At 37.4% G+C, this 26,660-nt stretch overlaps 1 protein-coding gene across 15 annotated transcripts in view; it reads right to left on the reverse strand.

The window, feature by feature from the left end:
- Positions 1-26,660, reverse strand: part of CEP192 (centrosomal protein 192) — a 156,119-nt gene that overhangs the window by 109,348 nt on the left and 20,111 nt on the right. For 7 of the 15 annotated variants that reach the window (XR_011996700.1, XR_011996699.1, XM_072734845.1 and 4 more), the window contains 5 exons: positions 25,955-26,007; positions 23,619-23,739; positions 7,725-7,873; positions 6,491-6,635; positions 5,910-6,043 (listed from right to left, as the gene is read on the reverse strand). Coding sequence is in view for 12 of the 15 variants with exons in the window: in XM_072734845.1 (XP_072590946.1) it covers positions 5,910-6,043; positions 6,491-6,635; positions 7,725-7,873; positions 23,619-23,739; positions 25,955-26,007 (602 nt within the window). In the remaining 3 variants the exon portion in view is untranslated. The remainder of the gene's footprint in view (positions 1-5,909; positions 6,044-6,490; positions 6,636-7,724; positions 7,874-23,618; positions 23,740-25,954; positions 26,008-26,660) is intronic. The other 8 variants (XR_011996701.1, XM_072734846.1, XM_072734844.1 and 5 more) reach the window with 2 other exon arrangements.

A 26,660-nucleotide genomic window follows, 5' to 3' on the forward strand; every position in this document is an offset into this window, starting at 1 on the left:
TTATTAACCATTACACTAAGTGTTAAAGGATTAACTAGTTCATCCAAAAAACAAATGACCAGATTACATTAAAAAGTAAAACCTATGGACCCTTGGGTGACTCAGTCTGTTGAGTGTCCCACTCTTGATTTTGGCTCAGGTCATGCTCTCAGAGTCATGAGATGGAGCCCCACATCAGGTTCCATGCTCACCATGGAGTCAGCTTGTCCCTCTCCCTCTGCTCCTCCCCAATGGCTTCCCCTACCACCACTTGTGTGGGCTGGCACACACTCTCTTTCAAATAAATAAAATATTTTTAAAAAGTAAAACCTAGCCACATACTATTTATTAGAAACCCTCTAAACAAATGATAAAGAAAAATGTAAAGGGGATGCAAAAGAAGATAACAAGCATACACAAAATACAAAAAGCAAGGGTATCAAACTAACATACAAAGGAGAATTTAAGATTTAAGATTAGAAGCCACTAAACAGGATAAAAAAAAATGGCAGTATTACTAACAAAGTACTCTAAATTAATGAGGTTATGATTCTATAATCTCATACTCAGTAAACAGTGCAGAGAAGTACATAAAAAAAATCAGTAAACAGAGCAGAGAAGTACATAAAGAAAAAAAAATCAGAGGTGCAAAAATAACTTGGTAAAAATTCAATTAAAACTGGAGACTTTGGGGCACCTGGGTGGCTCTGTAATTGACCATCTGCCTTTGGCTCAGGTTGTGACCCGGGGTCCTGGATTGAGTCCCGTATCGGGTTCCCTGCGTGGAGCCTGCTTCTCCCTCTGCCTGTGTCTCTATGTCTCTCATGAATAATTAAGTTAAAAAAAAAACTTTTAAAAAATATTGGAAACTTTGTTTCATCTTTTCTGCAATTGATACATCTAGTACATAAAAGTTAAAGTGATCATATGGGATGCATGGGTGGCTCAGTTGACTAGTGAATTCTCGGTTTTGGATCAGGTAAAGATCCCAGGGTTGAGCCCTGTGTTGGCTCCCTGCTCAGTTGAGAGCCTGCTTCTCCCTTTCCCTCTGCCTCTCCCCCTGCTTGTGTTCTTTCTGTTGAATGAATAAATAATATCTTAAAAATAAATAAAAGTGATCATAGAGATTTTGAATAATGTACTAAATATCCTAATAACTTAAAACCAAAGATTCTTCAAAAAAACACATTTAGTTTTCATTTTTCTTATGTCCATGAAACACACATATAAATATACACTTTTACTCAAAACATTTAGAAGGGTTAGATTTTTCAGACCAGATACTGATTATAATAAGCCTATAAGGTTAGAAATAACAAGAAGTAACATCAGAAAAGATGGCAGAGGAGAAAGCACCAAGAATCTGCCTTTCCACCAGACAAGCACTGTACTGCACTGGCAAAAACTTCTGAAGTAACTATTTTGGAACTCTGGAATCTATTTGAACAATTTGAGCTACCAGAGAAAAGCTTGACTGACAAATTGCAAATAATGTCCATCACTCAAGGCTTCAGAATGATCATGGCTACCCACCCTGAATTCCAAGGCAGACGATCGTGGGGAGGGTAACCCCTGTTTTTAGTATGGTTTGCTGGAGCCAGAGAAGCAGTAAGGATTTTGTCTCCAATTATCAGGTTTCTGTGTTCTGACTATAGATTGCAGCTTCAGACTGCAGAGCTGCAGGCACGGAGCCTGGTCACCAGTGATTCAACCCCCACCAGCTAAAGTGACCTCCACCATATTTAAAGGGGTCATAGCTATTTCTTTAAGTATTCTAAAACAACCATGGATAGAGAAAGTTAAGAGACTTACTGCACATGTCCAGGAAAAAAAATACAGGCTAAGAAAAGACCTGTAAAATCTTAATTTCCACCATATCCTCATCCCTGCATAGACATATGATACAAAAATTAAAAAGCAAACCCTAGAGAAAAGGGAGATTGTGATTTCCAGAGTTATCACATAAGATTGGAATGTCCAGTATGCGACAAAGAAAAAAACACAAGGCAAACAAAGAAATAAGAAAGCATGCTCCAGGGGATCCCTGGGTGGCGCAGCAGTTTAGCGCCTGCCTTTGGCCTAGGGCCTGATCCTGGAGACCCGGGATTGAATCCCACGTCGGGCTCCCGGTGCATGGAGCCTGCTTCTCCCTCTGCCTGTGTCTCTGCCTCTCTCTCTGTGTGACTATCATAAATTAAAAAAAAAAAAAAAAAAAAAAAAAAAAAAAATAAAGCATGCTCCATTCAAAAGAAAAAAATAAATCAACAGAGAACATACATACCTGTACATCAGACTTATGAGATAAAAGACTTTGAGCATTTTTAAGACCGTTATTTTAAAAGAGCTAAAAGAAGATATGGACAAGCAAGAAAATGATCAATGCATAGAATGTGTAACAATAAAGAGTTTATTTTTAAAAGAGCCATAAAGAAATACTGGAACTGAAAGGTACAATAACTGAAGTGAAAAATGCACCGGAGGGGTTAAAAAACAGATGTGCACTAGCAGGATGAAGATACAGCAAACCTGAAGATAGGACAACTGAAATTACAAAGCTTCAGAAAAAAGGAACAGAGTCTAAGGGACCTATGGAATATCATCAACACACTGGGGACCAACAGCACTTTCTGGAAAACACAGAAGAGAGATAAAAGGCAAAGAAATTATGGCTGAAAACCTCCCAAATTTGACGAAAGACAGGAATTTGAACATCAAAGTTCAGCAAACTCCAAGTGGGATGAATTTGAAGAAACCCATACCGAGACAGTATGATCAAACTGTCAAAAGACAGACAAGAAAATCTTAAAAACAGCAAGAGAAGCTCCTTGTCACATGCAAGGAATCTTCAGAAAGATAACCAGCAAATTTCACAACAGAAACCCTTCAGGCCAGAAGGCAATGAATGGGCTGATACGTTCAAAGTGCTGAGAGGGAAAAATACTTACCAAGAATCTTACATTTGGTTAAACTGTCCTTAAAAAATGAGGGAAAGGGAGCTCTCAGGTGGCTCAGTCAGTAGAACATTTGACTCTTGATTTTGGCTCAGGTTATGATCTCAGGGTTGTGAGATCAAGCCCTGTGTTGGGCTCCATGTTGGGCATGAAGCCTACTTGAGATTCTCGCTCCCTATACCCCTCCTCCTTGACTGGCGCAAGGACATGTGATGTGCACACTCTCTCTAACAGGGGGGAAAAAATGAGGCAAAAATTAAGATAATTTTTTCCCCAGATAAAAGCTAGGAAGTTTGTTTTTTTGTTTTTTTTCCATTTATATGTGGATCTTTGTTTTTATACTGTACAGAACTGTAAATGTATTTCTCTTATGATTCCCTTAATAACTTTACTTTCTTTACTGTAAATATATAACATACAAAAGATTTGTTTATCACTACTTATGTTATCAGTAAAGCTTCCAGTCAATAGTAGACTATTACTATTATACTATATTACTATTACAGTAAATTTTGGGAACTCAAAATTAGTAACTTATAATTTTTGAATTCCTTAGAGGTAATTAAGGAAAATGGGCTGCTAATCTTGCCAAAAGGACTGAATGTTGTCACCTCATGGTAACACAAACTACATGACCTTATCATATGGGAAAAATAAGACTGTTCATGAAATAATGTAACACACATTACAGCTGACCCACAGGTAGGAATTCCCCCTCAACCAAGCAAAAAAGCTTTAATGGAAGTGCTTATTCCACACTGTCTGGAAGCTCAGCAGACAGAGGCCAGTTCTCACCATCCCTCCATACTCGATGCCCTCCTTCAAGCACAGCTGAAGGCTTCAGGGCTTTGTGTTCCTGGGGCCTGAATGTTCCTCCAGAATCTGGCTATTTCCGTTATGTTTCATGAAGGAAGATTATCTTTGTGTGACCTACAATACCAAGTACCATATACCTATCACCAAGAAGGTACCAAGGATTTTTTGTTAAAATGGCCTGACCAAGATACCAAGCAATTTGTGAGTAATTTGTGAATATTCAACAATATTAAAACTATTGGTTTTTAACAAGTAATTGCTAATTAGAAAAATAATTCTAACAGAACAAGGTCATTAGCCTAAAATTAAATATCCGTGGACAGACAGACATAAAATTTATCAAATATCACATTTTGACAAAGTCAAGATTAACAAACACTGTCTCCTTTTTTCTCATTGGTTTCCTCTAATCAGCTGAGGGCTGGACTATTAACTAAATATATTAGAATTATAACTCCTCACTTTCAGAGGACTATACATAAGATGAGGTGTCCATAGCACTGTTCTAGAAGAAAAAAAATCCATGAACTCTGAACACTTGTTCCAGTTACCTGAGGCAAGAGGCTTTGCCCTGTATTTGTACATAACTGGTTCTTTGGATGAGTCCAAGAAATTTTTGAAGCTGCTGACTAGGCAACTTCTGGATAAGTAAAATATTCCTATATATAATAAAGTACTATACTGTAGAATACAATCTGTGAAAAAAAAAAAAAAAAGAATACAATCTGTGTAATAAGAATTCAGAAAAATAAATGTAGTCTAGAGTTACTGAAAAGTAATCAGGGACTTTATGAAAGATTGGAAAGATGATCATAATCTGGATCAAGGAAGAAAGAAAACAAAATAGGAATAGGGATTTGTAGAAATTTGTAGAAATAGAAATTTGTAGAAATATAAGAGAAAAACAGATTAATATGAGGCCAAGTTATAAAGCATTTTAAGGATTATTAACTTGAAACAATGAGGCATAGGGAATATTTATATATATTATATACATTAAAGGCTATTGTAACAAGATTAACCTGGTGTTGACAAATATAACAGAATAGTAAAAATACTTGAGATGGCACCATAAATTACACATGAGATAGTAAAGCATCTTGAACTTGAACAATAGTAAAGGAAACAAACAGGAAACAATAAACCGAAGACACATTCCTGAGAACACATTGAAAGAAATTTTGTTTTTTTGGGCAGCCTGGGTGGCTCAGCGGTTTAGCACCGCCTTCAGCCCAGGGCATGATCCTGGAGACCTGGGATCGAGTCCCAAGTCAGGCTTCCTGCATGGAGCCTGCTTCTCCCTCTGCCTGTGTCTCTGCCTCTCTGTCTCTCATGAATAAATAAATTAAAAATCTTAAGAAAAAGAAAAAGAAAAAAGAAATTTCGGTTTTCTGAGCTTCACTTCACTGTCTTTAAATTGACAATCCCATCATTACTTACTGCCTTAATCACTCAAAGGATTACTATGAAGAGGAGTAACTATTTCTACATATACCAACACAGACAGACTCTCTAAATTAAAAGTCATCATGGAATCCTAAGACATACATTTACTTTTGAAAAGGTGATGAAGAATTGGTGAGAGTCAGAAATAACTACCAAGTTTGAAGTGTAGGAATAACAGACAGAAAACCAAGAATGGAAAACATGCTTGAGCAAAGTTAAAAATGAACAGTTTGCCTTTTTATTTAATGTTCTGATACTAAGCTGAAGAACTTTTCAAATGAATGATCTAAATGCAGGTCAAGAAACACTTAAATTTAAGAAAATGTATATAGGGCAGCCCCAGTGGCTCAGCGGTTTGGCGCCGCCTTCAACCCAGGGTGGGATCCTGGAGACCTAGGATCGAGTCCCATGTCGGGCTCCCTGCATGGAGCCCGCTTTTCCCTTTATCTGTGTCTCTGCCTCTTTCTCTCTCTCTCTCTCTCATGAATGAATAAATAAAATCTTTAAAAAAAAAAAGTATATAATTGTATATTTAATATAATCTTAGTGATCTCAAAGATACATACACACACATAGAAACTATTATCAGTAGGGAAGCTTTAATACTTTTTATACATTTTCCAGAATCAACAGTTGTTGCTTTGAAAAAAAAAAATACTGACACAAAAGACTTTATCCTTTTCATAGAAAATTTGAAGAAAATGCATATAAACTTACTCTGCCATGATGTGGGACAATGCCCTTCAAACTGTCTTCCCTTTCGTTCTCTTGTTCAATTCCCCGAGTACTAGAAGAAAGTGATAATACACCACCTACGTGCCTTCTACTATCTCCAGTATCTATAAAATTACCTGGAAAAAAAAAACAAAACAAAAAAAAAAACCCAGAGCAATGTCAAAGTCTCAGTAATATAACTGCTTCTTGCCACTCAAGTTTATGCAAACCTAGTATTTAGCAATCATATGACAAACACAGCAATTTGCATATAAGAAAAAGTAACCATCAGTAAGTGCAACAAACTTTGACCACTCAGAGAATTTTTAATTCTCAAATGTCTGAATAAAATACACTCATTCGTAATAAGCAACGCATGCAATATACACTACAGTATGTCTAATACTACTAAGGTATTCTTTTGAAAAGTTTTAGACTGTTTAAAAATCTGAAGGAATACAATGGTTAATACAGGTTACATTATACCAAAGAAATTAATTCTTTAATTTAATTAATTAATTGAAGAGAAAAGGCAAAATCAAACAGAATTTAAGAACAGAGTCAAGTCATATTTCAATACTTACTGATCCCAGGCAGACAAACAACATGGCCTACTTCAGACTCTTTGTGGGTTGTTTCAGAACTTCCCGAAGAGTGTGAGCCATCAGAAATCGGAGAGCTGTTATTTTCTGCTTGAGACTTATAGTTTAAACTACCATTTTCATTTGCCTGTTGAAAAAATAGATGTATTGATTTTTAAAATTATAACCATTTTTAGGGGAGAAACATAAGAAACAGAGAATGACTTCTTGACAAAACGATGCCAGGCAATTAATGTAGAAAGAATTGGAAATATCACCATTATAACCACCATAGAAATAACTGTTTCTAGAAGGCTTCAGCAATGATACTAAATCCAGTTTGTGAAAGGTTCTTCGGGAACAGAAAGTTCACATGGCCTTAATACACCATTCCCCAGATTACTCATTGATAACAAAGGAAAAAAGAAAGGCACCTACACAAGGAGATATCTACCCAATACCACATTAACCAAGATTATCAAATACAACTTCATCAATAGCGGGACGAACAGATGTCTAGATCTGTCTAGACAAAAGCACACAATATCCTTATGTTTAAACTTTATCTGTTTGTAATAAAAATGCTTTATATGAATTCTTGCCAAAATCTTTTATTAGGAGGGGAAAAAAGCAATGAGATACACCTAGCTTATTGGCCATTTTACAAAAACTTTAATGACATGAAGAACTACTCTAAATTGAAATACTAAAGAAACAGGACAACCAGATGCAACTGTAATCCTTGATTAAATCCTAGATCAAAAACAATAAAAGTAAAGGACATTTTGGAGACAATCGGATAAATGTGAATACAGACTGCATATTCATTTACATTACTATATCAAACTTAGTAATACAATTGAGATTATACAGGAAAATAGCTTTATTTGCAGGAGAAAATGTCAAAAGTATCATAGTGAAATGTCAAAATACTTGCAAATTCCTCTTAAATGATATACAAAAAAAGTATTCATGGAAGGACAAAGAAAACAAAGATGGTCAATTGTTAACAACTGGTTAATCTGGATGAGGGGCATACACACATTCACTGTGATATTCTTCAATTTTTCTGCAGAGGAAGGAAAAGTAAGAAGCAGCAAGAAAGGATGGGTAAGGTATTTCTTATCACTTTCTATCTTGAAAAACAGATCAAAGAAAACCAAAAGTTTATGTTTTATGAGACCAGTAATAGTTTTCTAAAGTCAAATTTCTGAAAAACCATAAAATTGGAACATACCTGACATGAATCACTTGTAGGTAATTTAAAATCATTTTCTGGAGGTTCCTGTCCTAGGTCTTCATATATCATTCCTGGAATAGCTAGTTGCTCAAAATAAGCCTCTAAATGTTCATCATAAAACTCTTCATCATCAATATCATCATCTACTAGTAAAATGGAAAAAAAAAGGAAACATTTTAAAGTACTGAGTCAACAATAAACGTTATTTAACTAAAATGTTGATAAAAGCCTTCTGAGGAAGAAAGCAGAACAGGAGGTCCCTAAGCTCACCTCGCTATAGGGATACACCTAGATAACACTCACCTAAGTGTGAATAACCCAGAAAAGGATCAAAGACTGGCAGAACAAACACTCCACAGCTAAACGTGGAAAAAAGGCCACATCAAGGAGGTTAGGAAGGGGAGAGACATGGTCAGAAGCTAAATGAACCCATAGGATAGTCTGCAAAAGGGAGGGACTCCAAAGGTGAAGAGAGGGGAAACAGACCCTCATACCAGGTACCCCAGACACAAGGAAGACAAACCCCCATGACATTTGGCTTTGAAAACCAGAGGGGCCAAATTTCACAAATTCATACAATTACTCGGGCATAACACCTGGAACTTAAAAAAAAAAAAAAATCAGTGGGCTTGGCTCTGGCAGAGCTGAAAGGGCAAGAGGAAATGGAGTCCTTATCTTTAAAGAGACAACACAACAAACAACTCCAGAGATACAACATAGAAGTAGCAGTTGGAAAACCACTGAAGGTATGTGGGAGGGAGATTTGTTATCTAATTTTGGGGCATGTGCTAGAGGAGCAGGAATCTCTGGGAGACTTCAGGAACAAAGGAGCTGGCAGGTACCATTTCCCTTCCCTAACCCCCAGCCTAAATACACAAACACCTCTGGGGACCAGTAGGGCAAAGACACTCAGTAGCACACTCAGTGTGCTAACAGTGCACACTGCCACACATTCTGCTACAGACACACCCCTTCCAATATGCTCCTGGTCAGAACTGATCCAAAATAGTGCCACAAGCTTAGCACTATGCAAGCAGTCCTGACAAGGTCCAGCGCCACTCCAAAGTGACTTTTGCTCCAAAGAGGGAGAAAGATCACCACACACATATCAAGACTGGTTCCAGCAGTAGACTGAGGACAGATAGCTGATTTTTTTTTAAGTAATTTTTTGTTGTTGTTGTTAAAGATTTTTATTTATTTATTCATGAGAGACACAGACAAAAGGAGAGAGAGAGAGGCAGAGACACAGGCAGAGGGAGAAGTGGGCTCTATGCAGGGAGTCCGATGAAGGACTCAATCCTGGGTCTCCAGGATCACACCCTGGGCTGAAGGCAGCGCTAAACCTCTGGGCCACCAGGGCTGCCCCAGATAGCTGATCTGATTGCAGACCTCACCCACCAGTGAAACCTTCTCAGGGGACAACGCACAGAAAGTGCCTACAATAGCTCTGGTAAACATCTGGTCTGACTCAACTTAAGCCCAAGCAGCCCAGACTGCCCCATTACAACACAAGGACCATATCCTGTCCACAACAGAAAAAGAGAAACTCTGCAGATGACTGCACCGAAGGCAAAAGCAGTTCAGCCACAACAGCAGGGCACACACAACACACACAAGATACCTCTTAAGCACCAGGTTCTGGAAAACAGGAGAAGTTGCACAGAAGGGCACTACAAGACCTCTTCTTCCTAAGGCCACCACTTTAAGAGCAGGAGATGTAGCTGTCATACCACATAGAAACAGAGTCAGACAAAAGAAGACGACAGAGGAATATGTCCTAAATGAAAGAACAAACTCAAAGCAACAGAATTCCTATAAAGAATTTAAAGTAATGGTCATAAAGATATGCAGTAGACTAAAGAGTAAAAGACATCAGGAAACCCTTAACAAGGAGATAGAAAACATAAAAGAGCCAAAGATAAACAATTTAATGACTAAAATCAAAAATATATTGAATGAATAGATGGAATACATAGACAAGATAAAGCAGAGGAATGGATTAGCAACCTGGAAGGCAGGGTAATAGAAAACAATCAAGCTGAACATAAGAGAAAAATTAGTAATAGAAAAGCGAAAATAGGAGCAGCTGAGTGGCTCAGTTAGTTGGTTAAGTGTCTGTCTTCAGTTCAGGTCAGGATCCCAGAGTCCCAGGATCCAGCCCCAATTCAGACTCCCTGCTTAGAAGGGAGCCTGCTTCTTCCACTCCCTCAAATAAATAAATAAAATCTTTAAAAAAAAATAAGTGAAAACAGACTTAGAGAACACAGCAACACCATCAAATGTATTAACATTCACATTACAGGAATCCCAAAAGGGGAAAAAGAGAGAAGAGGGGGCAGAAAATCTATTTGAAGACATAATAGCTGAAAACATCCCAAATCTGGGGAAGGAAACAGAAATTCAGATCCAGAAGGCACAGAGAGCCCCCCAAAAAATCAAATCAAGGAGGTATGTGCCAAGACACATAGCAATCAAAATGGCAAAAAAAAAAAAAAAAAAAAAAAGTGATAGAGAATTCTAAAAGCAGCAAGAGTGTTGAGGTGCCCGGGTGGCTCAGTCTGTTAAGCATCTGACTCTTGATCTCCTATCTCAGCTCAGTTCTCAATTTCAGGGCCATGAATTTAAGCCTCATGTTGGGCTCCATGCCTTAAATAGATATAAAATAAAAATAAAAATAAAAAGCAGCAAGCAAAAACAGTTACATACAAGGAAAACCCTAAAAAGCTATTCGATTTTTCAGCAGAATTTTGCAGGCCAAAGGGACTAGCATGATATATTCAATGTGCTGAAAGGAAAAAACAGTAGAGAATACTCTATCCAGCAAGGCTATCATTCAGAATAGAAAGAGAGACAAAGGGGCACCTGGGTGGCTCAGTGGTTGAGTATCTGCCTTTGGCTCAGGGCATGATCTCAGGGTCGTGGGATTGAGTCCCACACTAGGCTCCCCACAGGGTGCCTGCTTCTCCCTTTATGTCTCTGCCTCTCTGTCTCTCATGAATAAATAAAATCTTTAAAAAGAGAGAAAGAGGGATCCCTGGGTGGCACAGCGGTTTGGCGCCTGCCTTTGGCCCAGGGCGCGATCCTGGAGACCCGGGATGGAATCCCACATCGGGCTCCCGGTGCATGGAGCCTGCTTCTCCCTCTGCCTATGTCTCTGCCTCTCTCTCTCTCTCTGTGACTATCATAAATAAATAAAAATTAAAAAATTTTTTTTAAAAGAAACACACACACAAACACACACACACACACACACACACACACACACACACACACACACACACAGTTTTCCCAAACAAAATATAAAGGACTTCAAGACCACTAAACTAGCCCTAAAAGAAACGTTAAAAGGCAATTCTTTAAGAAGAAAGATAAGTAAGAGTAAGAAAAGTAGGAAGCACAAAACAGACTATAAAACAAGGAGTGTAACAACAGACAATGGACACTACATAAAGGAGATAATCCAACAGATTTAACAAATATATACGCACCCACCATGGGAAGAACCAAATACAGCAATCAACTGATAACAAATATGCAAAATCTAATGAAGAATAACACAGCAACAATAAGAGACTTTAACACCCCACTTATAGCAATGGACAAATCAACAGTTACTTTGAATGACACACTGGACCAAATGGATCTACGGATAAATTTAGAACATTCCACCTTAAAACATCTTAATACTTTGTAAGCACAAAATATTCTCCAGAATAGATAACATTTTAGGCCACAAAACTAGTCTTAACAAATTAAAAAAGACTGAATGCATCTTTTCTGACCACAAGGCTATGTATGAAACTAGAAATCAAACACAAGAAACCATCTGGAAAGAACACAAATACACAGAAGTTAAATAAAATGATACTAAGAAATGAATGGGTCGGGATCCCTGGGTGGCGCAGCAGTTTGGCGCCTGCCTTTGGCCCAGGGCGCGATCCTGGAGACCCAGGATCGAATCCCACGTCGGGCTCCCGGTACATGGAGCCTGCTTCTCCCTCTGCCTGTGTCTCTGCCTCTCTCTCTATCTCTCTGTGACTATCATAAATAAATAAAAAAATTAAAAAAAAAAAAAAAAGAAATGAATGGGTCAACCAAGAAATCAAAAAGGAAATAAAAACATACATGAACAAATGAAAATGAAAACACAACAGTCCAAAATCTTTGGGATGCAGCAAAAGCTGTTCTAAGGAGTAACAACTTTATAACAACACAGACCTATCTCAAGAAGCAAGAAAAATCTCAAATAAACAACCTAACCTTACAAATTAAGGAGCTAGAAAAGGAGAACAAACAAAACCCAGGACCAGTAGAAGGAAAGAAATAATAGAGTAGAAATAAAGGAAATAGAAACTAAAAAAAACAATAGAACAAAGAAACCAGAAGCTGATTCTTTGAAAAGATCAATAAAATTGATAAATCTTTAGCAGTATTCATTTGAGAGAGAGGGAAAGAGAGAGAACACACAAAATCAGGAATGGAAAAAAAGAGAAAAACTGAAAGAAATACAAAGGATTATAAGAGAATATTATGACATGCCAAAAAACTGCGACAACCAAGAAGAAATGGATAAATTCATAGAAACATAACCTCCCAAAAGTCAATCAGGGGAAAAAAAAAAAAAAAGAAATCTGAACATACTGATTACCAGCAAAGAAATTGAATCGGTAATCAAAAAGCACCCAACCAAACTCTAGGACCAGACAGCTTCACAGGTGAATTCTACCAAAATTTAAAGAAAAGTTAGTATCTATTCTTCTCAAACTATTTCAAAAATTAAAATGGGAAAGAAAGCTCCCAAATTCATTCTATCATTACCCTGACACCAAAATCAAATAAAAACACTACAAAAAAAGAACTACAGGTCAAGATGTCTGATGAATAGAGATGCAAAAATCCTCAACAAAATATGAGCAAACCGAACCCAACAATACATAAAAAAAAAAAAAAAAATCACTCATCACAATCAAGTGAGGTTTATTCCTGGGATGCAAGAGTGGGTTGAAATTCACAAACAACATGAAACATCACATTAACAAGAAAAAGGATAAAAACCATATGAACACTTCAATAGATGCAGAAAAAGCAGGTGACAAAATACAGCATCCATTCATGGTAAAAACCCTCCACAAAGTAGGTTTAGAGGGAACCTACCTCAACATAATAAAGGCCAAATATGAAAAGCAGAAAGCAAACATCATACTCAATGGGGGAAAACTATTAAGAGCTCTCCCCCAAGGTCAGGAACAAGACAAAATGTCCACTCACCACTTCTACTCAACATAGTACTAAAAGTCCTAGCCACGGCAATCAGACAAAAAAAAAAGAAATAAAAGGAACCCAAATTGGTAAGGAAGAAGTAAAACTTTTACTATTTGCAGATGACATGATGCCATATATAGGCTATCCTAAAGACTCTAAAAAATAATAATAATAAACCCACAAAAAATAAAAAACAAAACCTACTAGAATTGATAAATTCAGTTAAGACTATAGAATACAAAAATCGATGTCAGAAATCCATTGCGTATCTATACACTAATAATGAAGTAGCAGAAAGAAAAATTAAAAATCCCATTTACAATTGCAGCAAAAATAATAAAATACCAGGGAATAATGTAGCCAAGGAGGTGAATGACTTGTATTCCGAAAACTAAGAGACTGATGAAAGAAATTGAAGACAACACAAGCAAATGGAAAGATATTCATACTCATGAACTTAAAGAACAAACACTGTTAACATGTGTACATGAGCAAAAGCAATGTATAGATTTAATGCAATCCCTATGAAAAATCAAAATACCAACAGTACTTTTCACAGAGGTAAGGATAAACAATCCTAAAATTTGTAAGGAACCACAAAAGTCCCCCAAGAGCCAAAGCAATCTTGAAAAATAACAAAACCAGAGGTATCATAACCAGATTTCAATACATACAACAAAGCTGTTGTAATCAAAATAAAATGGTACTGGCACAAAAATAAACACATAGATCAAGAGGAACAGAAAAGAAAGCCCAGAAACAAACCCACAATTATATGGTCAATTATTCTTCAACATATGAGCTAAAAATACACAATGGAAAAGATCTCTTCACCAAATGGTGTTAGGAAAACTGGATAGCAACATGCAAAACAATGAAACTGAACCGCTTTCTTACACCAAACACACACACAAAAAAACTCAAAATGGATTAAGGACCTAATGTGAGACCTGAAACCATTAAAAATCGTAGAAGAGAACAAAGGCAGTAACTCTGATATCGGCCATAACATTTTTGTACCAATGTCTCCTGAGCCAAGGGAAATAAAAGCAAAAATAAACTATTGGGACTATATCAGAATAAAAAGCTTCTGAACAGCAAAAGAAACAATCAACAAAATGTCTGATAAAGGGTTCTTATCTAAAGTATATGAAGAACTACTCTAACACCAAAAAACAAAATAATCCAATTTTTTAAAATGGGCAAGATGACATGAACATACATTTCTGCAAAAAAGACATACAGATGGCCAACAGACACATGAAAAGATGCTCAACATCAATCATCAGGTAAACACAAATCAAAACCACAATGAGATGTCACTTCATACTGTCAGAATAGCTAAAGTCAAAAACCACAAGAAACCAACAAGAAATACTGAGTATCGATGTTTGAGAAAAATATGCAGCCAAGAACACTTCATCCAGCAAGGCTGTAATTCAAAACAGAAGTAGAGATAAAAAGCTTCCAGGACAAACAGAAACTAAAAGAATTTGGAATCACTAAATAAGCCCTGCTAGAAATATTAAAGGAGATCCTTTAAGCAAAGGGAGATCCCAAAAGTAACAAAGACAAAAAAAGAACAGAGACAGTGACTTTACAAGTAATACAATAGTACTAAATTCATATCTTTAAAAAAACATATCCTATTTATTTGATAGAGAAAGAGAAAGTGCCCACAAAAGAGGGAGGAATAGAGTCTCTACTGAGCAGGGAGCCCAATAAAGGGCCTGATCCCAGGATTCCAAGACCATGACCTGAGCTGAAGGCAGAAGCTTAACTAAACTGAGCTAATCAAGCACCCCTAAATTCATATCTTTTAATATTTAAGGTAAACAGATTAAATGCCCCAATCAACACACAAAGGATACCAGACTGGATAAAAAAGCAAGACCCACTGATAGGCTGCTTATAAGAGACTCATTTGAGATTGAAAGACACCTCCAGATTGGAAAGTAGAGGGAGTGGAAAACCATTTATCATGCTAAGAGATATCAAAAGAAACCTAGAGTAGCAATCCTTATATCAGACAAATTAGATTTTAAACCTAAGACTGTAATAAGTGATGAGGAAAGATGCTGTATCATATAAAGGGTCCATCCAACCCAAAGTTCTAACAATTGCAAATATTTATGCCACTAACATGGGAGCAGCCAAATATATAAACCAATTAATAACAAAATTAAAGAAATACATTGATAATAATACAAAAGTAGGAGACCTTAACACTCCACTCTCTCTTCAATGGACAGGTCACCTAAGAAGATAAACAAGGGCTTTGAATGACACACTGGACCAGATGGACTTCATAGACACATTCAGAGCATTCTTTTTTTTTTAAGATTTTATTTATTCATCAGAGACACAGGCAGAGAGAGAGAGAGACTGGCAGAGACACAGGCAGAGGGAGATGCAGGCTCCCTGCGAGGAGCCTGATGTAGGACTGAATTCCAGGACTCCGGGATCATGCCCTGAGTTGAAGGCAGATGCTCAATCACTGAGCCACCCAGGTGTCCCTATTCAGAGCATTCTATCATAAAGCAACAGAATACACATTCTTTGTGAGTGCACACAGAACATTCTCCAGAATAGAGCACATACTGGGTCAAAATCAGGTCTCAACTAGTACCAAAAGATTGCTATCAATCCCTGCATATTTTCAGACCACAGTGCTTTGAAACAACTCAATCAGAAGAGGAAATCTGGAAAGAACTCAAATACATGGAGGCTAGAGAGCATCTTACTAAAGAATGAAAGGGTCAACCAGGAAATTAAAGAATTTTAAAAACTCATGGAAGCAAATGAAAATAACACAACTATTCAATACCTTCAGGATGCAGAAAAGGCAGTCCTAAGAAGGAGGTAATACAAGCCTTTCTCAAGAAACAAGAAGGTCTCAAATATACAACCTAACCTTATACCTAAAGGAGGTAGAGAAAGAACAGCAAATAAACCCTAAACCCAGCAGGAGAAGAGAAATAATAAATTAGAGCAGAAATCAATGAAACAGAAGCCAAAAGAACCGTAGACAAGATCACAAGACTGGGAGCTTGAAAAGAATAAAGATGGATAACCTTCTGATCAAAAAGACTTACCAAAAAGAAAAGGACCTAAATAAGTAAAATTACGAATGAGAGAGGAAAACACCAAAGAAATACAATTCTAAGAACATATTATGAGCAACTAAATGCCAACAAAGTAGGCAATCTGGAAGAAATGGATGCATTCCTAGAAACATAACTACCACAACTGAAACAGAAGAAACAGAATACCTGAATAGACCCATAATCAGCAAAGAAATGGAAGCAGTCATCAAAAAATAAAGAACGAACAAGAGTCCAGGGCCAGATGGCTTCCCAGGAAAATTCTACCAAACATCTAAAGAAGAAATAATACATATTCTTCTGAATGTTTCAAAAATAGAGATGGAAGGACAAGTTCCAAACTCTTTTTCTAAAACCAGTATTACCTTGATCCCAAAACCAGAAAAATCCCACAAAAAAGAGAATTATACACCAATATCCCTGATGAACATGGATGCAGAATTTCTCACCAAACAACTAGCTAACAGGATCCAACAGTATATTAAAAGGATTATTCACCATGACCAAGTGGGATTTATTCCTCGGCTGCAAGAGTTGTTCAACATCTGCAAATCAATCAATGTGATAGATCGCATCATAAAAGGAAGGACAGGAACCATATGATCCTCTCAATAGATGCAGAAAAAGCATGTAACAAAGTACAGCATCCTTTCTTGATTAAAACTCCACAGTTTAATGACCAAGTGGGATTTATCCCCGGGAAGCAAGGCTGGTTCAACACTCATAAAACAATCAATGTGATAGATCATATCAACAAGAGACAAAACAACAACCATATGATCCTCTCAATAGATGTAGAGAAAGCATTTGACAAAATACAGCATCCATTCTTGATCAAAACTCTTCAGAGTGTAGGGAGAGAGGGAACATTCCTCAGCAACTTAAAAGCCATCTACCAAAAGCCCACAGCAATTATCATTCTCAATGGGGGAAACACTGGGAGCTTTTCCCCTAAGATCAGGAACACAATAGGGATGTCCACTCTCACCACTGCTTCTCAACATAGTACTAGAAGTCCTAGCCTCAGGAATCAGGCAACAAAAATAAATAAAAGGCATTCAAATTGGCAAAGAAAAAGTCAAACTCTCCCTCTTTGCAGATGACAGGACACTGTACATAGAAAACCCAGAAGACTCCACCCCAAGATTGCTAGAACTCATACAGCAATTCGGCAGTGTGGCAGGATACAAAATCAATACCCAGAAATCAGTGGCATTTCTATACACTGACAAGGAGACTGAAGAAAGAGAAATTAAGGAGTCAATCCCATTTACAACTGCACCCAAAAGCATAAGATACCTAGGAATAAACCTAACCAAAGACGCTAAGGATCTATACTCTAAAAACTACAGAACACTTCTGAAAGAAATTGAGGAAGACATAGAGATGGAAAAAAATTCCATGCTTATGGATAGGAAGAATTAATATTGTGGAAATGTCTATGCTACCCAGGGCAACTTACACCCTATCAAAATACCATGGACTTTCTTCAGAGAGTTGGAACAAATCATCTTGAGATTTGTATGGAATCAGAAAAGACTGCTAATGTCCAGGGGAATACTGAAAAAGAAAACCAATGCCAAGAGAATCACAATGCCAGATTTCAAGCTGTACTACAAAGCTGTGATCATCAAGACAGTATGGTACTGGCACAAAAACAGACACATAGATGAATGGAACAGAGAACCCAGAAATGGGCCCCCAACTCTATGGTCAACTAATATTTGACAAAACAGGACAGAATATCCACTGGAAAAAGGACAGTCTCTTCAATAAATGGTGCTGGGAAAATTGGACAGCCACATGTGGAAGAATGAAACTAGACCATTCTCTTACACCAGACACAAAGATAAACTCAAAATTGATGCAAGATCTAAATGTGAGACAAGAATCCATCAAAATCCTAGAGAAGAACACAGGCAACACCCTTTTTGAATTTGGCCACAGCAACTTCTTGCAAGATACATCTATGAAGGCAAGGGAAACTAAAGCAAAAATGAATTATTAGGACTTAAGATAAAAAGCTTCTGCACAGCAAAATAAACGGTCAACAAAACTAAAAGACAACCTACAGAATGGGAGAAGATATTTGCAAATGACAGATCAGATAAAGGGCTAGTATCCAAGATCTATAAAGAACTTACTGAATTCAACAGCAAAGAAACAAAAAATCCAATCATGAAATAGGCAAATGACATGAACAGAAATTTCACAGAGGAAGACATAGACATGGCCAACAAGCACATGAGAAAATGCTCCGCATCACTTGCCATCAGGGAAATACAAATCAAAACCACAATGAGATCCCACCTCACACCAGTGAGAATGGGGAAAATTAACAAGACAAGAAACCACAAATGTTGGAGAGATGTGGAGAAAGGGAAACCCTCTTCCACTGTTGGTGGGAATGTGAACTGGTGCAGCCACTCTAGAAAACTGTGTGAGGTTCCTCAAAGAGTTAAAACTGGAGCTACCCTATGACCCAGCAATTGCACTGCTGGGGATTTACCCCAAAGATACAGATGCAGTGAAATGGCAGGACACTGCACCCCAATGTTTCTAGCAGCAATGTCCACAATAGCCAAACTGTGGAAGGAGCCTCGGTGTCCATCGAAAGATGAATGGATAAAGAAGATGTGGTCTATATATACAATGGAATATTACTCAGCCATTAGCAACGATGAATACCCACCTTTAACGTGGACAGAACTGGAGGGTATGATGCTGAGTGAAGTAAGTCAATTGGAGAAGGACAAACATTATATGGTCTCATTCATTTGGGGAATATAAAAGATAGTGAAAAGGAATAAAGGGGAAAGGAGAGAAAATGAGTGGGAAATATCAGTGAGGTGACAGAACATGAGAGACTCCTAACTCTGGGAAACGAACAAGGGATAGTGGAAGGAGAGGTGGGTGGGGGGATGGGGTGACTGGGTGACGGGCACTGAGTGGGGCACTTGATGGGATGAGCACTGGGTGTTATGCTATATGTTGGCAAACTGAACTCCAATTAAAAAAAATACCAAAAAATAAAAATATACAAAAAATATACAATAAAAAAATATACTCCACAGTGTAGGGATAGAGGGAAAATACTGCAATATCATAAAAGCCATCAAGGGAAAGTCCACAGCGAATATCATTCTCAATGGGGAAAAACTGAGAGCCTTTCCCCTAAGGCAGGAACACGACAGAAATGTCCACTCTCACCACTGTTGTTCAACATAGTACTAGAAGTCCTAACCTCAGCATCAGACAACAAAAAGAAATAAAAGGCACCCAAATCGGCAAAGTCATCACTCTTTGCATATGACTTAACATTCTACATGGAAAACCCCAAAGACTCCACCTCCAAATTGCTAGAAATCATTCAGGAATTCAGCAAAGTGGCAGGATACAAAAATCAATGCACAGAAATCAGTGGCATTTCTATACATATCATTAGACAGAAGAAAAATTAAAGAGTTGATCCCATTTACAATTGCACCCAAAACCATAAGATACCTACGAGTAAACCTAACCAAAGAAGCAAAGGACCTGTATGCAGCAAACTATAGAACACTCATGAAAGAAATTGAGGAAGACACAAAGGAAAAACATTCCATGGTCAGAACAAAGATTGTTAAAATGTCTATGCTACTTAGAATAATCTATACTTTCAATGCAATTCCTATCAAAATACCTTCAACTTTTTTCACAGAGCTGGAACAAACAATCCTAAAATTTGTATGGAAATAGAAAAGACCCCAAATAGCCAAAGGAATGTTGAAAAAGAAAACCAAAGCTGGTGGCATCAGAATTCCAGACTTCCAGCTGTATTACAGAGCTCTCATCATCAAGACAGTATGGTATTGGCACAACCACAGACACAAAGATCAATGGACCAGAACATACACAGAAATGGAGCCTCAACTCTATGGTCAATCATCTTCAACAAAGCAGCAAAAAATATCTAATGGAAAAAAGTCTCTTCAACAAATGGTGCTGGGAAAATTGGGCAGCCACATGCAGAACAACAACACTGGACCACTTTCTTACACTGTACAAAAAAATACTCAAAATTGATGAAAAAAAGACAAAAATCCATCAAAATACTAAAGGACATAGGCAGCAACTCCTACAGACATCGGCCACTGCAACTTTTTGCTAGATACATCTCCAAAGGCAAGGGAAACAAAGACAAAAATGAGCTATCATCAAGATAAAAAATTAAAAGACAACCGACAGAATGGGAAAAGATATTTGCACATGTCCTATCAGATAAAGGGCTAGTATCCAAAATCTATGAAGAACTTATCAAGCTCAACACCCAAAGAATAATCCAATTGAGCAATGGGTGGAAGACATGAACAGGCATTTCTCCAAAGACAGACAGACACATGGCCAACAGACACGTGAAAAAATGCTCAACATCACTTGCCATCAGGGAAATACAAATCAAAACCACAATGAGATACCACCTTTCACCAGTCAGAATGGCTAAAATTAACAAGTCAGGAAACAACAGAGATTGGCAAGGATGTGGGGAAAGGGGAACCCTCTTGCACTGTTGGTGAGAATGCAAGCTGGTGCAGCCACTCTGGAAAACAATGTGTAGGTTCCTCAAAAAGTGGAAAAGAGGTACCCTAAAACCCTGCCATTGCACCACTAGGTATTTACCCCAAATATAAAAGTGTAGTTATCTGAAGAGGCACCTGCATCCCAATGTTTATAGCAGTAGTATCCACAATAGCCAAACTATGGAAAGAGCCCAGATGTCAGATGTCCATCAACAGATGAATGTATAAAAATGTGGTGTGTGTGTATATACACACACACACACACACACATACATACACACACGTACATACAATGGAATCCTTCTCATTCATCAAAATTGAAATCTTGCCATTTGCAAAGACATGGATGGATCTAGAGGATATTACGCTGAGTGAAATAAATCAATCAGAGAAAGAATTGTCGTATGATCTCACTCATATGTGGAATTTAACAAAACAGAGGATCATAGGAGAAGAGAGAAAAAATGAAGACAAAATCAGAGAGGGAGACAAACTATAAGAGACTTAATCACAGGAAACAAACTGAGGAGGGGTGGGGGTGGGGGAAATAGGGTAACTGGGTAATGAACATTAAGGAGGGCACATGATGTAATGAGCACTGGGTGTTCTAGAAGACTGATAAACCACGGAACTCTACCTCTGAAACTAATAATACGATATGTAAGTTAGCTGATTTTTTAAAAAACTTTAATTAAAAAAAATGAGAAAAATATAAGCAAAAATTTTAACCCAAAGAAAACCCCAAAACATATACAAATAGTAATTTTTTTTTTTTTTACAAACAGTAATTCAAAGGGCTATATGCACACCCCTATGTTTACTGCCTCATTATTTACAATAGCCTAACTATGGAAACAGCTCAAGTGTCTATCCATTGATGAATGGATACCAAAGATGTGGTCCACACACCCACAGGAATACTACCCATAAAAGAAAATAAAATCCTGGGCCACTTAGGTAGCTTAGGTAGTTAAGCATCTGCTTTCAACTCAGGTCATGATCTGACTGGGCTCCTACTCAGTGGAGAGTCTGCTTCTTCCTCTATCCCTTTCCCCTTCTTGCACTGCCTCTTTCTCCCAAATAAATAATAAAAATCCTTTGTAAAAAAAAATTAATATAAAAAAAGAATAAAATGTTGCCATTTTGAACAACATTGATCAAGCTAGAATCTATTATGCTAAGTGAAATAAGGTAATCACAGAAAGAACTACCATATGACTCTATTCCTATGTGAAATTTAAAAACAAAACAAACAAGCTAAGGGGAAAACAAAGTGAAAGGGGGACAAACTGAGAAACAGACTTTTAATTCCAGAGAACAAACTGATGGTCACCAGAGGGAAGGGTGGTGGGAAGCCGTGAAATAGGTAATGTAGAGCACACTTCTCATGATAAACAGAAGTAAGGCACAAAACTGATTAAATCACTCTATTGCATACCTGAAAGTAATATAATACTGTATGTTAACTATACTGGAATTAAAATTAAAAAAAAAAAGTCAATAAAACACATGGGTCAACAGTCCATGTAAATTTAACATCCATGTAATGAAAAAACTATTCATAACTTCAGTCTATAAATCATTATGAGCCTTCTAATACAAACTAAATATTTAATCTTCTTTGAGAGAATAGCACAGAAAAAAATTCTGGCATATGGCAAAAGTTAGAATGAATGTGGCATCAAAGATCAGTGGGAAAAGTATAGGTCCTTAGAAAACAGTGTGCCAGTGGGTAACTATCAAAAAGGGACAGATAAGCCTGTAACAGGAGAAGTAAAAAAATATTCTTGGTGAGTTAATGATTAAGTATAAAATGAAACTTCAAACAATACCTGATATTGAGAAAGAAGCAACTAAGGAAAAAATATATAGCAAAGTTGAATACCAAGAGATACGAAAAAAATTACTCAACTCCCATCAAAACCAAAAAGTTGTAAATAAACAAAACACTACCAGTGGTTTTTAGTGTTCTAACATCCAGTCCAGCAAAGCCAGGATAAATACTAGGACTCTCAAGCACAAGTAACAGTAATGTAATTTGTCACTGCCTTTTCAAGAGGATAATTTTGCAGTCAGCATTAAGAGCCTTAAAAATGCTCATAATTTTTTACTTAGGTATTTCACCTCTAAAAACCTAGCCTACTAAAACAAAGATCTGTCTGAATTTAATGATTCCTTATTCACAATTCCATAATCCAAATATACCTAAAAACTTTGGTAGCAAAACCTATCCTGAATTTATAATTTTTTTTTTCTGAATTTATAATTTTTATTTATCCCACTCAGCTCATCAGCCTGGCCTTCAAACCTGTCATTAATTTGGTCCCTTCCTACTCTTCTGAGTTTACTTCCCAAAATAGCCTTCTACAAGTACTTAAACATGCCACACAAAACCACAAGAGTTTGGCTATTCTCCAATCATGGCCTAAAATGCCTCCACCCTAGGGCCTTTATTGAAGTCCTGAAAAACACTTCTCTTCCTAAATATATGTTAAGGCCTATCATGGGTATTTTCAAGAAAAAGGAAAAATTGCATCCCCTTTTAATAAAGCTTCACAGATACCTTCCTCAATCAGAACTTGTCACCCTCCTAGGATTCCTGCACAAATTGTACTGTTGAGAAACACTTACTGTAGTCAGAGGGTTAGCTGTGCATCAATTTTCTTACTTGGCAGACCTTTCAGAGGCCAAGTATTTCACTGTACCCCCAATTTTTTAATATAGTGCTTTATACTCTGTATCCTAATGATAACAAACTGAGGGATGAGCATAATCATATCAGGTTTCATAATAAACCTTAAAAAGTTACATCACTCAACAGAAGCAGCCATCTGAGTGCTGGTAGGGAGCAGTGAAAGGAGAAAACAAAGAAATCAAAAGCTGGCAAAGTAACTACTGAAACAAAGACGTAGAAGATGTGGCGTAGCCAGGTAAGGACTAGGAAAACACAAGTCACTTTACAGTACCAGAAGAATCCTCCAAGCTTCTCAGTGATGGAAGTCTCTCATTTTCTAATAAACTAGTGTGGCTTAAGTCACTGTGTGGATTCTTGTCTTCAAAAGGTCTTCCAGCATGAGGAACAACAATCTACAAGAAATAAAATGCAAGTAACAGAAGCAAACTCACTACTCTGAAGACGCCAGTACAAGGTTGCAAAAAGGACCCTAATGTGCTCAGTATTTGTAATTCACAACTTAGGCAACAAAGGTCTACCTGTTTTATGTGTATCAGTAACTCTCCTTGACCCCATGCCACCTTCCTCTCCTGATCCACTCACTGAGACATTAGTAAAATTTAATATCTCATATTGTATGCACAAGCTCAAAAGACCTAGTCATATAGTTAGTATACTAATACCCAACTGAATTTGAACAATACAAGGCTTGGGGTAGGAAGTGAAGGTAACAGCCAAGTTGGACTCTGCAACTTACGATGGCATTGCTGAGTTTCCTGTTCCTCAACCCAGGGACCACATAACCCTAAGGGCACACAGCAGTTTATTAAGGGCATTCAAGGCCCAGAATAAAAGAGAACATTGCCTTCTATGTGTCAATTTTATTTCACAATCATATTAAATATATGTCAGACATTGCCATCTTTAAAATTAGATTTATGCTCACCAACACACACACACACACACACACACACACACACACACACACACACGTCAAATGCAGTAATAGCTCCCTCTGGTCTATGTTTTCTAACATTTTTTTCCCCTCTTGCTCTTACTTTATCATCTCCCTTTTATCAAGTATCTCATGTTTCTATACTTGCTTTGCTGCTTTCCAGTGTTATGGTCCCTCCCTTACTATCAGTGGCTTTTATTTTTTATTTATTTTTTTTTAAATTTTTTATTTATTTATGATAGTCACAGAGAGAGAGAGAGAGAGAGAGAGAGAGAGAGAGGCAGAGACACAGGCAGAGGGAGAAGCAGGCTCCATGCACCGGGAGCCCGATGTGGGATTCGATCCCGGGTCTCCAGGATCGCGCCCTGGGCCAAAGGCAGGCGCCAAACCATTGCGCCACCCAGGGATCCCCCTATCAGTGGCTTTTAATACTTTTTGGAAGTCAATTCTTCAGCCATCCTAAAAAACAAATTTCCTACCATGAAGATAAGTTATGTTCTTTCCCTTGAGAAACTATGGCATTCTAAATGTTCAAGAAATCATGCTTTCTGACTTAACTTCAATTTGAGTACACCTGAATTTCCTTTAAAAGGCACCTCTCAAATTTGAAAGTTTGTTAATACAAGTAGCAAGTGTATAGAGCAGGGGTCAGCAAACATTTTCTGTAGAGTCAGCTAGCAAGATTTCGGGTTTTGTCTGCCTTACAGCCTCTGTCACAAATTCTCAACTCGGCTATCATAGCACAAAGCAGCCCTAAACAATACAGAAACAAATGGGTAAAAAAAAAAAAAAAAAAGAAACAAATGGGTATGGCTGTGTTCCAACAAAACTTTACAGAAATGGGCAGATCGGATTTGGACAATAAGGTACAGATTGCCAACCTGTAGCACAGAGAAATAACTCTTTAGACCTTTTTGTTTATAAAATATAAATACAAGACTCCAGACTTGAAATTCCTGCCAATGGTTTGTGTTGGACACGAACTATTGCTCTGCTAAGCATCTTTTCCTTTGAGGAGCTCATCTCTTTTTACATCGTGTGGACCTGGGGGGGTTGTCAGCTGCACTCCAATCTGTGTGTAAACACACACAGAAGCAGCCTGAGTCCAGGCTCAACAAACAGTATTTTATTCCAACTTACCCCTTGAAACAGTGACTTACATAGAGAAGAACATAGGACCCTAGTGAGCTCATTATAGTTGTCATCCTTTTCTTTCTTTTTTTTTTTAATTTACTCTCAAAGGAAGATCACAGTCTTCTTTTTTTATCACGAATATTAAGAATGTAGCCTTGGATTGCCCACAAGTGAAGATACCTCTTAATCAATTACTGAATACCAACCATGTGCCAGGCACCCAAGATAAAATACATGAAACAGATAAAATACATGAAAACAGATAAAATACATGAAACCTTTCCCTCCCAGAGCCATTATTCTAGAGGCAGCCAGCAAGGGGTGAAGTAGAGCAAAGGTGGCAAAGTCTTGATGACACATGGAACCCTGGACCAGGACTGCTCTCATGTCCTGGTTACTTGAAGCAGTAACATGGATTTCTGCTATTTAAAGTACAAGACTTTAACTAATATTACTACTATCTAACACCTGCATCTGTGAAACAGGACCTTGTACTCTCTCAATAACACTCCAGAAATTGATAACATATGAAAGATTACCTTGTTGTCCTTATTCTTCAACCATGATTGCAAACAAACATCAACAGGTGAATCTGTTTGAGAAAAAAATTATTTTATCAACTAAATACCCAACAATCCCTAAAAATATCAAATTAATGAACTAAACATATTTTCCCGTTAAGCAGAATAGAGCACTTTTAAATGATAGTATAGGAACTTACCACTGGTCAGTTAAACTGTCAGGGTTGGGAAGTATGAAAAATTATACATGTGCCACCCTCCCCTCCAAAAAAACTTGACTATGAATCAAGACTTTAAAGCTAACTTTTGCTTTATAGAGGGAAAAGAAAAACAAGAAAAATGACAGCCATGCCTAAGTATATAGACAAATCCAAATCATGGGACAATTTACAGGATGACAAATCATGAGACAATCTACAGGTGACTGACCAAGCTTTTTTCACAGGCACTGACTTAGGACATACAATAAATAATATACCATAAGATAATCTTCTCTGGACTCCAAGCAAACCAACCCTGATAATTAGTAAAATGAATATGGACTAGAGTGCTATATGATAATAAAAGAACTGTTAAGTATGTTAGCAATATTAACGGAACTGTGGGGGCAGCCCCAGTGGCTCAGTGGTTTAGCACCACCTTCAGCCTAGGGTGTGATCCTGGAGACCCGGGATCGAGTCCCACATCAAGCTCCCTGCATGTAGCCTGCTTCTCCCTCTGCCTG

The sequence above is a fragment of the Vulpes vulpes genome, chromosome 13 (genome assembly GCF_048418805.1).
Source record: "Vulpes vulpes isolate BD-2025 chromosome 13, VulVul3, whole genome shotgun sequence".
Lineage (NCBI taxonomy): Eukaryota > Metazoa > Chordata > Mammalia > Carnivora > Canidae > Vulpes > Vulpes vulpes.